General features: G+C 37.9%; 2 protein-coding genes across 2 annotated transcripts; both read left to right on the top strand.

The window, feature by feature from the left end:
- The first annotated feature begins 135 nt into the window (after positions 1-135).
- Positions 136-8,298, top strand: LOC117297901 (phospholipase A-2-activating protein-like). The gene is made up of 11 exons (XM_033781080.1): positions 136-295; positions 1,465-1,655; positions 1,882-2,103; positions 2,607-2,910; positions 3,222-3,391; positions 3,517-3,677; positions 4,015-4,243; positions 4,699-4,800; positions 5,290-5,436; positions 5,763-5,921; positions 6,319-8,298. Exons 1-11 carry the CDS (start codon positions 141-143, stop codon positions 6,885-6,887), a joined length of 2,409 nt encoding a protein of 802 aa, XP_033636971.1. The 5' UTR covers positions 136-140; the 3' UTR covers positions 6,888-8,298.
- A 956-nt stretch (positions 8,299-9,254) lies between these two features.
- On the top strand, positions 9,255-13,890 carry LOC117297456 (transcription elongation factor 1 homolog). Its single transcript, XM_033780501.1, has 4 exons — positions 9,255-9,361; positions 10,156-10,314; positions 10,778-10,848; positions 11,339-13,890. Exons 2-4 carry the CDS (start codon positions 10,199-10,201, stop codon positions 11,401-11,403), a joined length of 252 nt encoding a protein of 83 aa, XP_033636392.1. The 5' UTR covers positions 9,255-9,361; positions 10,156-10,198; the 3' UTR covers positions 11,404-13,890.
- The last annotated feature ends 187 nt before the right edge of the window (positions 13,891-14,077 follow it).

Below are 14,077 nucleotides of genomic sequence, written 5' to 3'. Positions count from 1 at the left end.
TACATACTTTTAGTTTACTAACTTAGAGGTATTTCTTTTAAATTTACAACTGATTTAATACTAAACAATATAATGGATATTTTGCAGTTATTAATTAACTCAAATAATTACATTCTTGAACGAGGCGGTCAAAAAAGAAAATGGCAGCCACCATGAACAGCGAAAATTTCAAGTTGTCATCTATTTTAGAGGGCCATGAAATGGACGTAAGAGCCATTACTGCTGCTTTCTACCCTGAAGGATCTATTATAACAGGATCGAGAGATAGGACTGCCCGTATATGGGTTCCAAATAGGTAGTTTTTTGTCAAGTTTTTGTATTAGATCGCAGTTTCCAATCGTGCGTACGAACGAACGATTCGATTGTGTTGTAATTGTTGTGTTCATGACATATGACTCTTATGAGTCATCATTGTTCGTGAGTCAAGTCGACCTTTCTATAATGGTGAAACGAATAATATGTTTGCAATTAGGCAAATGTCCGTCATGAGTTCCATGATCCAACTGAGTTAAACATACACTGCACTGAACTAAATAGTGCAGAAAAGTTTCCTCACTTCATCCGGCCATCGTCAGATCACTTTTTAAAAAGTTGTTAAAATTAATTATTATAAACTTTTGTTTATTAAAATCATGGAGGAATAATTAAATTCATTAATAATATTTTATATTTTTAATTTTTGAAACTAAACTAGGTCGTGCCACTGCCACTGTCACTGTCATGACTGTGGTGTTGGATGGTTGGACAAGTTAATTTCAAGCCTAATTTTGGAATTCTCACACACCAAAGCTCAAAAGGAACTATATGGTGTATGGACTCATGGAGTTTATACATACTAAATAACTAAAGTAATACTAAGTGTGTTGTGTGTGTATACAGCGGGTCTGAATTCAGGCTGTGTGGCTGAGTCATTACATTTACAACAGATGGGGTTCAAATCTCAGTCCTGGCACTAGTTGCGATAACGTAATCCTCCTGCTCCGCCGTCGACGGGAGGGTTACGTTATCGCAACTATCCTGGCACTTGTGTCCTTGACTTTAGCAGGCACTAGAGCAGGAACTCTAGTGGGTAGAGCAGTTATTGGTTAACTAAATTGTTCCTTGGCATTACCACTAAATTGTGGACTTTTCAAAGTTGGGAGGAAGTAAAACTAAAAATCAACAATGTCAAGACCACCATCCTGACCACAGACCAAAAATAGCTTCTTTTTGTCAGGATTTTGTTTGACACTTCAAAGTGCCTGTATCCTCTAAAACCCTAAATAAAGGAGATAAAGTATTGACCGGATGCCGTATTTTAGCCAATGATGTCATGTCTGTAAACAATCTATCCTTACCTTACCACTACTACCAGCTTACATAGCTGTATCTATTCTTATTCTTGACTAATAATAACAATAATAATAATAAACGAGACTTATAAAGCGCATTTTACAAAATCATTTCCTTTTGTTTGGTTTGCAGTAATGGGAGCTACGAAGAAAAACATTGCATGGGTGGTCATGAAAACTTCATTGCTGCTGTTTGTGTGATGCCCCCCAGTGACAAGTATAAGCAGGGATTGATTGCCACAGGAGGAAATGATCACAAGATAAATGTTTACAGATTGGATAGTCCTGTACCAGAGTTTACTCTGACTGGTCATTCTAACACAGGTGGGCATACTGCTGGTTTTTCTTTCCATTTTTTTTTTAAAGTTTGGTTTACATCATAGCTGAGCTTTTGTCTTCCTCTTGGAAACAGGTTCTTTGATGTTTCTGTATGAGTGCCCTGCTAGTCTCAGACAACGCATTGAAGCATTTTCCCAGAAGTTTTGTGTAGCACCGATCCAGTTTCTTTCCCATCTAGATTTTTAATCTTGTGCGTTGTTTCTACTTGCAGTTTGCTCACTGGCATCCGGGAAGTTTGGAACACTACTCAGTGGATCTTGGGATACAACAGCCAAGGTGTGGCTCAACCAACGCAATGTGATGACACTGAAGGGTCACGAAGCAGCTGTATGGGCTGTGGCCCTCATGCCCACCCAGGGCCTGATGTTGACTGGCTCTGCTGATAAGACGATCAAGATGTGGCGAGCTGGGAAATGTGAACAAACTTTTGTTGGTGAGTTGTCTGTGGGGTTCTGAAATAACAATTAAGATCAGCTGACTCAAGCTCTTGTGTTTCTGATCCGCATAGTATGGGTCCAAGTCCTGGTCATAGCACTTGTGTCCTTAAGCAAGACACTTTACCAAAATTGCTTTGTCCTTTAGATGGGACATTAAGCTGAAGGTCTCACGTATTACTAGGATTGGGAGTGCATGTAAAAGAACAAAGAACACTTATCGTGGAAGAGCAGGAATTAACCTTGGTGTTTCTGGTTCACATAGAAGGGAGCTTTTCTCCAGCTTGCGAGCTACAGTGATTAAGTTCAGTTATATATACTATTATAAACAAGGAGATGGTCGGAAGGCAATGTAGTAAAGTTTGTGATGTATCTATGGGGAAAAAGCAAGAAAGTAGTAATGAAAAGCAAGAAAAAAGAGGATGACATTGACATTAAACAGTCAATGGACACAGCCAGGTGATTTGTAGCTATTTTTTACTGATGCTTTACTTTTCCTCAGGTCATACCGATTGTGTTCGAGCTCTCGTCATTCTATCAGATGTGGCATTCCTATCAGCTGGAAATGACAATGTGATCCGACGCTGGTTGACTACAGGGGAGTGTGAGCAACAGTTCCAGGCTCACACTAGCTTTGTTTACAGCCTTGCATTGCTGCCGAATGGGTTGGACTTTGTGTCTTCAGGTGAAGATAGAACCATAAGGGTGTGGCGTGAGGGAAAGTGCCATCAGACCCTGACCCTTCCTGCTCAGTCCGTCTGGTGCGTGACAGTTCTCCCTAACGGTGACATTGCTGCTGGTTCCAGGTTTGTCAAACTTATATCTTACAGGAATATCGAAAATCTTTATATAAATACTGATCTCGATTGAGCTTTCTGTATCTTATTTAGTAATTTGGAATCGATATCATTACCAGGTCTCAAAACAACATACAGCCCCCACAGTGATTGCCGTGGTGCCCTTTGCTTTTGCTGTGGTGCCCTTTGAAAAGTTCCAGCACAAACTTTACATAATCCCCGTAGAAGTGCCCCTTCCCCTGGATGGAAATGGCTGTGCCCTCTAGGAGCAAAGTTCAAGGCCTGCATTACTAGTTCAATATGATTGATTTGATTTTCAGCGATGGTGTGGCCAGAGTGTTCAGTACAAACCCAAATAGGATTGCCAGCGCTGAGGTCCAGGACCTTTATGATAAACAGGTAGCAGCGTTTGCAATGCCAGCCAAGACGCAAGCCTTTGGAGGAATCAAGATGGAAGATTTGCCTGGCAAAGAAGACCTTGCCAAACCTGGTAAGATTTTAACTTGAGTTCCTCCAGATTAGCTAAAGATGTTGTTGTGGTTCAATGTAGTGTAACAAAAGACCACCTTAATAAACTGGGCCCTTTGATTAAACAGTATTTTCATTGGACAACAGGTACGAAGGATGGGCAGACTAAACTCGTGAAGGTTGGCAATATCGTGGAGGCGTACTCCTGGAGTGGTGCTGATAGCAAATGGAATAAGATTGGTGATGTAGTTGGGACAGAAGGGGACGACACTCAACCCAGCAGTAGCAAGGTCATGTACGAGGGCAAGGTAGGACAAAGGAAAGGTCAAAGTTTATTTGAGTCATTGACATGCTCATTCTTGTAAATGCAGAGTAACTCTAGCAGGTGATTTTGTCCTTCAAACTTTTTGGTAGCGCCCTCTTTAGAATCAACTTCCTCCAGCCCTTGTTAATTTGCCATATGGGGGACAACATCTCTGGGGGACAGATTTTCTTAGGACAAATTAAGGAAACAGTGAAATCTTATCGCTTGCTTTTCCTGATTTGGTTATTCAAAGTTCAGGCTTGTAATCAATCTTCCTTCTTTTTTCATACAATACTATCAACAGATTTACTAATTAGTTAAAATCTTAAAATTCATTCTAGGAATATGACCACGTCTTCAATGTAGACCTAGAGGAGGGTAAGCCAGCCCTGAAGCTCCCCTACAACCTCGCCGATGATCCCTGGCTCACTGCACAACGCTTCATTCACACCCACGACCTTAGCCAACAATTCCTGGAAGAGATTGCCAACTTCATCGTCAATAACACCAAGGGGGTGACTCTGGGCTCAGGTGCAGCTCCTGCTGCTGCCTCTGGTGACCCATTTACTGGTAGGTCATTTGTTTAGATGAACATCCCATCAAGGGAGCTGAACAACAACCCACAAGGGGTTATGAACGCCAAGCTGGAAACAGCCAATCGCTCTCATACAAACATTGGTTTAGATGATCTTCCCATTGAGGGAACTCAGCAAATCACACATGGAGGATAATTAACACCTAGCTGGCAACAGCCAATTTCTCTCATACAAACATTGGTTTATCTTCTATGATTGCGAAATGCACAAATCAAGAAATTGTGATTCATTAACTAGATGACAATACTTATTCTAGTCATTGTGAAATCAGCGGTTGGCTTGGTAGGATTCGAACCCACAACCTTGTGATTGCAAGTCCTGCAGTCTAACCACTCAATTATGCTGACCATGCATGACTGAGGACACTCTTAAGCCATGTAAGCTGTGTCAATGTGTGATGATTTATCAGTGTCTTTTTCTTTTCATTAGGTGGTGCTCGATACATTCCTGGATCTAAACCTCCCCCTGGTGTTCCAAGAGCAGGAGGTGACCCCAATGCTCCTAGAACAGCTACTACAGACCCATTGACAGGTAAGATTGCTGTTCTTACTTCATGGGGAGTGTTATGTTTACAAGCGACTTATAGGCAGTCTATTTGCAAACATATCAAAGCAGTTAGCTCGGTAGGTTGTACTGTTTAAAGTTATTGTTGTTTGGACATGGTATAATATTAAATTGAGGACTACAGTGGTTAGCTCCTAGTCACAGATATTTGTGTTAGACACAAAAGGGATGTTTATTTTTATATACACAGTTTTATGAGAGACTGACTAACATCACATGGCCGGACGGTCACTTCAAGGAGAGAGCTACACTTAACCGATTTGGGCTATCAACCCAAATCAACTGCCACCAAGGGCATGTTGCCACCTACACCTGGGATTGAAACAGGGTTACCCCCCATCTCTGTCTGTAAGGATATGGGCAAGGGTACAATTTGGATTATCACAAGAGACTTGCATGGTGTTGTGTCTTAACGAAAGTTTCAAACTCACTAATATTTCCTCTTTTCATCACAAGGTGGTGGACGTTACATCCCTACTTATGGTGCTGAGAATCAATACACCCCTCCACCCGCAATGGTGCCTCAGACGAAGTCACCGAACCCTTACTTCCCTAAGCTGACAATTGTCACGTTTGACTCGGCCAATGCACAAGCAATTATAGGTGAGTGCTTAACCCTCCGCAATCGGACAACTTCCTCAAGAGGATTTTTGAGGGTTCAGGGCGTTTAGGGTTGACAAATAAATTTGCTTTGCACAAGATTCACAGTGGTAGCGAAGCACAACACAATTCTGATTACAAAAAAAGTGGTTACCAGCCAAAATTATATTCTTCAGGTACAACTTGTTACTGGTATCCTACTAATATTTGCTTAGCTTAAAGATTCTTAGAAATATTTGATGAAGCTTGTTTCTGCTTAGTAAAAAATCATAAGTGTTTAGCAAATTCTGATGGTGTCATATTCAATGGAATAAACATTACCTCACCAGGTAAACTGAAAGACTTCAACTCTGCCGTTCCTGATACTGACCAGCTTGATGCTCAATCCTTTGAACTCCTTGAACAACTTCTCGTTAGCGTTGGAAACTCAGGAACACCAGACACCCAGCAGATGGAAGTTTTATGGAAGATATTACAATGGCCCATAGGTAAGACTTGTTGCAACCAATAAGCAGGGTAATAACAAAAGTATAGACTTGATGAAGATACTGCCTATTCATCCATTTACCTGACAACATCACCTAAGCAAAATCTTGGTTGCCCCATCTTGAGAATCCAATTCTCAGTGCGTTACTGTGCAGTGAGCATAATTGGTGTTTAGATGATCTACCTGTCAAGGGAACTCTGCAAAATCCCACAAGCGGATATAAACACCAAGCTGGCAACAGCCAATCTCTCTCATACAAACATTGGTTTAACATCTATGATTATGAGTTGCACAAATCAAGCCAGTAGGCTTGTGGAGCTTTTGTGTTTACAAAACACAACTTTTCTTGTTTCAGCAATGGTTTTATTTACGACTGTCTGTGTTTGTTTATTTCACAGATCAAGTTTTTCCAGCCATTGATATCCTTCGGCTGGTTATCCGCCACCCAGCAGGCAACCAGTACTTCTGTAACCAGAAGGATGGTGCCCAGTTCTTATCCCGCGCTCAACATCTCGTTTCTGGTAACTCCACACCCGCAAATCGTCTGCTCACCATGAGGACATTTTCAAATGCTTTCAGTCACCCTGAGGGTGCCTTACTGCTTACGTCAAACCGTGAGGACATCATAAGATCAACGCTAGAATGCCAACCAGTTACCAATAAGCAACTCCATATCGCCATGTCGACAGTGCTTCTTAACTATGCCGTGGTTTTACAGAGTGGACATGACAGTGAGGGACAATTGCAATGCCTGTCGGCTGTGGCTACAATCCTTGAGTGCGAAGTGGAACCAGAGGCAGTTTTCCGACTTCTTGTTGCCTTAGGAACACTCATGAGTGTCGATGACAACGCACTAGCGATAGGGCAGTCATTAAATATACTTCAAGTTGTCAGAAAGCACTGTGGCGTTAAGGATCCAGTGAAACTCGGAGAGTGTGCTCAAAGAGTATCTCAGATGTTACAATGAGACTTTTAGTTATTGACAACATTGCTACAACCTTTTCACAGTGCATTTATTGAATCAGACCCAGTATGTACTTTCTTTGTTTGTTCACAGCAGACTCTACCTAATAAATGCATGGATTATAGAAACATAGATTCTACAATCAACATTCATCAATTTACATGTTGGCTTGTGGGTAAAAAGCATTCACAATGGGTTTTTATGTCAGTAAGTGTTATTTTTTGATGTAATAGTATGTATGTTGGTACTGGCTTACAGACCTGGAATAACACATTGCCTCAGTTGCACTGTTCTTGGCCTTTGTGCCCCTTCAAAAGTTTCCAATAGACTTAAAGATTTCCAATGGAAGTGCCCTTTGCAAAGTCAAACTTGCCTTGCCCTCTCAGAGACGTAATTCCAGGCTTAGGCTTAAAGGGGTCATATAAACCTGTGGTGAAAGCAATTTATAGTAAGGAGGTAGATTTTGTTATCCTTCCATCACCTTTACCATGTTCCCTGTATACAGTAACATTCGTGACTACCCCAAAAGGGTTCCGACTATTTTCCCCTTTTAGCCTCATTGTGGTTATCATCATTAAAAACTAGTAATTTTGTTAAGGATAATAAAGTTTTAACAGATATTTGATTATCAAAACAAGTATGTTTTGAAAACGTTAAAACTAAGGTAGTGGCTTATTTAGCCAGTGGGAGAATCTGGGTCTCGTTTTAGCAAGTTAGTTTGATTATCAACACTTTGTTTCATCATTTGTTTATTTGTCCATTTGTTTTTATTAAGTTATACATCCTGTGTGTCAGTTATTTAAACTAAATCTTGATAGCAATTCTCCAAACAGTAGCCAACAAATTATTTGGGGGTATTGCAGAAAAAACTATAAATAAAAAAAAACGTAATAACTATTTCAATCTTTAAACAGCTGTTTGAGTAGTACGCACTAAATGTTGTGCTGTAACACTTAAAAGATAAGTTTTGATGGTAAACTAATTGTAAGATCTTGGAGGAAAACAGAATTGTCATTTTTAAATCTAAAAAGTATGACTGCCTTTAATTTGATGTTGGTCAACAGCAAAGTGTCTTCTTTGATTGTTGTTATTTGTAGTTGTTATCATAAAATAGTTTGAAAAGCTTAACACACTATGAAAAAGTTAAAATAAAGGGTAGGATTATTCACTGACAATTCGTTAGTTGGGTGCCCTCTGTTGGCAAAGACATGCACTTTGGTGTGCCACTAATACTAGAGAACTGGATGAATGTTAAGTGGTGAAGATATTGTTTAAAAACTGATTATCAAACCAGATCATAATTTAATGAATCCTGTACTTTTGTTGAAAATATGCTAGTTTATAATATGATTAAATTAATCAATCTATGCATTAAAAGTGTTCTGAGGCAAATGATGGTTGCACTTTAATGTGACAGATCTTTTACTTGAAAATTTGTTTGTGTGCGAGTTGCTTTACCCCCCCCCCCTTTGATTTCCAAACGTTTCTGTGATTGAGCCCGAGTGATATGTGTTCCTTGTCTTCTTTTCCTTTCAATATTAACCTGACCATCAGCGGCAGATCATTTTCAATTGAGGAATACCACTTGGTACAAAAGCTTCTTCAAATTATCAATGTCTGCGGTCATCTGAAAATTTACCAATACACATAGTATTCATGTTGATTGGAACTCTATAACAAAAATGCTAACTCAATAGTTAAAAGCAGGGCAAATGTGCTTTTGATAATTACTCTACAAGTTAATGACCATAAAAACCTACTTGTAAAGAAGCACTGGAGAGCTTTTGATTGTACAACACATGGTTAGAAAAACGACTCCCTCTGAAATGGTGTAGTTTTACTTTTAGAGAAAGAGGTACCTGTAGTTCAACCAGATGAGGAAGGGTTCAAGCATGAAGCCTTCTCAGGCGTCTGAAAACATAATTCCATGCATTGAGGCTTTGGTCCCCATTTTTTTCCAGCAACTTTAGTATTTAGATGAACAATCCCAAATAAATTTCACTGGTTTGTTACTTAATATTTAATATGTTGGGTAAAAAATTGTATCAACACGCGGACTGTTGTTACCAATGAAACTTGTTTGTTTTGAATTAATGATTTTCCGATAATTGATCTTTCCTACCTTTCCTGCACGTGTGATTCCCATAATATTACAGAGTGTGACTCAATTGCTTGATTCTTCAACAGGTTAACCCCCTCCTATCAACAACCCCCCCCCCCCCAACGCTCCGCCCACTCCTTGCTGCAAGTGGCAACCTCGGTACCAGAAAATGCAGGAACTATATCTATGCTCGAATTCACACCTAAATAATGAACAAACAGATTTAGATACACAGTAATCTGGGAACGAGCTTGTGACACATGCTCGTGTGTGTGTGTGTATGTGTACGACGACCGTTTATTTAACAAACGACCGCAACAAACGCCCGCTGAACGTGTCCATACGTTTTGTGAAGAAAATAGCTTCGCAAGAAAAGGTAAGAATAATGGTATATTTTTTATTGTTTTATTACTTCTAAATAAAAGCTTAGTTTGACAGCATGCAACAGATGTCTATAGATCTTAACTTGCTGACCATTTTGGTGGAACGGAAATGATTTGAAATGATTTTCCGTCGGGTAGAAACCCCAAACAAAATGTCCGGGCAGGTTTGAGGTAGCGTGTCGTCGGTGAATACAACTGCCGTGATGTTATGCATGGTTTTTCATGAGTGACGCGGTGATGTGTCGTGTTGTCTCTCGTGATCGTTTGGTCAGGTTTCATTCATTGAATTGCCTCTCTTGAAAATGAGCGTAGAGGGAATTAAATTGAAATAATGATATGCCAAATCAATCTGTAAATTAAGTTTGTTTGTTTAGTTAATTAAAAAGAAAAAAAAGAAAAACATAAGCAATATAAATAATCACAATGAAATCAATGGGTTTTTATGTTAATTTGTATAAATTGTTATTGATTGAAAATAATATTATTATTGTTGTTAACAATTGATTGTTGAAGCTGATCAGAGCAGAGTTCATAGTCTACTATAGTGGATGGATTTTATCATGTTCATAATTATATCTTTATTTAAGCGTCGGATAACAATTGTCAGATTGTGTAAACAAAATTTAAAACTAAATCATCAAGATCATGTTATCTTATTTTTAAACATTAGACGCTAGGGTGTAGTAATCTTGATCATTGCTCCTTTCTTTGTTATTTAATAAACAAGTAATAAGTAAACATTATTATCGCAATTTGAACAAACATTTTAAATTTTGCTTTTTTTCAGATTGGATTTTGAATCGAATTAAAGAAGAGTTTTTTATTCCAACATGGGACGTCGTCGCTCAAAGAGAAAGCCCCCACCAAAGAAGAAGTTGGTTGGAACATTGGACACACAGTTTACATGTCCGTTTTGTAACCACGAAAAAGCCTGCGATGTAAAAATGTAAGATTTTATGGTCGACTCTTGTTTATACCAAGATCACTGGCTGAATTGCCTCTTTATAAACAGGAACGTTGTTATTATAAGAGGACAGCAAAACGCAAAACAAAAAAACAGAAATGAGATTTGGGATTTCAGAATGTGCTCTTTATAACTTATAATAATAGCAGAACATCTTTATAACAGTGCTCTTTGGTTTTAGCTACAATAAGCAGTGAGAGTTTCTGGGATTAAGAAAACTTTGGCTGAACTAGAACATTGTCGACTGTAGGTGGGACATAAAACATAATCTAGACAAAAATAATAACCATGGTTTAAAGGTATTTTGAAGTTTGATAGACATGTTGTTACTTTAAAGGTGCTATCACATACATTGTATTTTTTTGGTGGAAAATTAATTGAATTGTACACCTCCACCAACTTAATACTAAATTTCTTTTGTATGTTTTTTTTCTCTTCAATTAAGGGATCGAACAAGACAGATTGGCGTCATTTCCTGTAGAGTCTGCCTAGAAGATTTCCAAACCAACATTAACTGTATCCTTTTAATCAAATGATAATAATGGCTTCTTGTATAGCACGCATGTTCGTCAATCAGTGACGCTCCTGGCCCTGTAACATACAGTATATATCCTTCAAGATTTTGGACTACGTTTAAATTACTGAGACCTAATCATTTTATAGCACGATGTTATGTTTTACAAGGTGCTATGGTACATTTTCAGAGCAGGAACACCAGGGCGAACGCCTTCTCTTTACGACAAGTGCACTGGGTTCTTTTACGTGCATTAAAGAACTGTTAATTCGCTTTTAATATTAGGAGATTGGTTAATTAATACAGTACTACTTGCTTTGTAGCCAGTGTTTTTGTCTTCGCAGCATTTTGTCAGCTTTTCGCTTTCCAAAATAACATGTGTATGAGCTAGGTAGCAAGTCATGGGATTTTACCAAAAGACCTGTATCAGTGACATTGAGGCTCCATTTTGTATTTGTCTTTGTGACATTTCCTTTAACTCAACTTTATCAGATCTAACAGAGCCAGTAGATGTGTACAGCGACTGGATTGATGCTTGTGAATCAGCTAATGGGTAGCACGCTCAACATCAGCATGGGGAAAACAAATAGGGGTCGAACTTCGCAACAATCCAATTTGTTTTGGAGTCTAGACAATCTTTGTTTGGCATGGGCCTTTGAGGCAGTGTTAAACTGACATTGGTTTATTTCTTAAGTGGCTTATAATTTTTTTAAGTCACTGAAGGTGCAAAAGAGCAGTTGACATTCTGAGTTATTTCTCATTTGCCTTTCAGAGAGAAAGGTTCCTTGCTTTCAATTTGGCAATTCTGAAATGCTTGTCTGGTTCCTCGTGTGTACTGTTTTTATAAGTATGGAAACTCATCAAAGTTATAGATGGACCAGACTGTATTTTCCTTTCTGCCTCGGTTTGGTTTGAATGGGTGATTAGCTTGCCATGACAGTTCTATGGTGTAGCTTCCCAAACGCTTATTAATTGTACTGAGCACTAAACTAAAAGTGTAGAAATCTACAGTCATTGCATCAAAAAATTGCCTTCAAAACGGAGCCCAATTTTATAATGCTGCTAAAGTATATTACTTGACACATTTCTGCAGAAATGAGCAGGATACCAGTCATAAGTTGTACATGTGACATGGTAGTTCGGCAAGTAACAGTCTTATGCCAAGTTATGCTTGGCTGTTTTTTTGGTGCTTAAGCAGCCCCAGAAAACAACAACAATATTTGTTATTTTGTGGTAACGTTCAAAACGCGATCAACATCAATAAAATAATTGGTTTTGATCCGTAATTTTCTCCTCTTGTTTAATGTGGCTTTAAGAAACACATAAAAAGTTCCTTGTTCCATTTTATAAGCTAGCTGCTAAGAACACAATGTATATTGTTTATCAGAATGGTTTGTGTGCTTTTTGAATTGTATCTGACTGTTTCTCAAGTATTTTGCTCTAAAGTAGTTTTTGACAATTTTATGTTATTTTTTTATAATTACAGCTGAATGAGGCTAGGCCTGTTTATTCCAATCAAGCTGCATTTCCTTTCGTTTCTGTACAGTTTTAGAATATCGGGAAGTCCACAATACATGAATTCCTTGATGATTTTCTACAGTTAGAACTACTGTGTAAATAATAAATATACTAGGATTAATTGAATAAGCCAATTAATATGAATTTAGCCTTTTAATAGTGTTTGAAGTATTTTACAACAGTTGGTACTTGAAGTATTTTACAACAGTTTTACAATGGGTTACAAGTTGCAGGGATGAGAAACTTTCAGATATAGCTACAAATCTTTTTAGATGTAGAAAAATCCTGCTCGTTGATACACTTCTCTAGTGTCGAGGAAATTTCCCAGAAGTTCCTTGAAATCTTTAACTCAAAATGTGGAGCAATAACTTTCACTCCTGTAGTTAAGTTTTAGTCCAATGTACAGATTTCCCTACTGGGCAGTCTACCACCACCTATCCCCATGGATGATTTGCTTGTGTGAAAACAAATCTGCTGAAACCATAAAGCTGTTAACCAAAAACAATTTCTAAGCACAGAAAAATAACAAAGTACTGGTAAAATTCCAATAAATTAAACAAAAAACTTTGAATGAGAAGATCCTAAAAGAAAAACATACCACACTCAACAAGGGTTTTAAACGTAATTCAAATTTTTATTTCGCATGTAATCATTGCAAAATTTAAGCATAAATATGGATACAAATTAATAATATTTAAAGTACAGTTCTTTTTGTCAGGAACTACGTCATAAAGATTCTGTGAATAAAATACATTTTTTCTTCATAATTACGGTTATGTGACGTGGGTTGATAAATTTCTTTATTTGGATATCGCATTATCCTTTGAGCAAAACTGTGTTAGAATCTATCCACATGCTTATACCGGTATACGTTAAGGCTAAAAGATTGTACCTTGTAAATTTGAGAACAGTATTTTTGGATGTGCTAGCTCAACAAGCTAAAGCATCAATTGTATTAGTAAACCTCCCTAGTTGTAGGCAAGTATTAAGTTTTTAAAAACAAGTAACACCTTCTAAACAGTGATGTTCAAAATTAATTTGCTGCCATTGGAATTAAGTGTTGATTTTGTCCTAAAATTAATCCTACCAACCAAAGACGATGTTGTTATTCCAAAATTTATCTGACTTGGCACAGACAGTTTTGTATGTTGAATCAAATGATGTTACTTGATTGATAAATTCAATTCAAAACAACTTTTTGAAGACCCAAATTTACAATGGAAAAAAAAGAAGGCAGCATCGCCCTGAATGAAATTACCAACGGAAATAAAAGAATTAACGACTTCCTCTTCCCAAGTCACAGGTAGCTGTCGAATCAATCTGTATTCTCAATAAGGGTTGCGAAACAAATTATGAGTTTCCGTTGAGACAACGGTTCCAGACGTTAATGAAATGTAACTCAAGATCGTCAAGTTACCATGACAGCTTTCTGTTCAAGGGCGACGTATAAATGGATTTATTTCACCACATCTATGAAGCTGAAATACATTCTTGGATTTTAAGAATAAAGAGATGTGTGACAATAATCATTTTGCAAAGTGTTTCATTATTCTCTGTTTATGTTAGTATGAAAACTAGTTATTAAATTTACTTATTGTTGAGTTGATATTGGGGTGTGCATGAAAAATCAGCGATAGAGACGGATTTTCATAACGATATAGTACAAGTATGCATCATTTTGCATCTACATGTACATGTATAGGGGCCATGTTG

The sequence above is a fragment of the Asterias rubens genome, chromosome 12, assembly GCF_902459465.1.
Source record: "Asterias rubens chromosome 12, eAstRub1.3, whole genome shotgun sequence".
Taxonomy (NCBI): domain Eukaryota; kingdom Metazoa; phylum Echinodermata; class Asteroidea; order Forcipulatida; family Asteriidae; genus Asterias; species Asterias rubens.
This window is presented reverse-complemented; position numbering and strand designations above follow the sequence as displayed.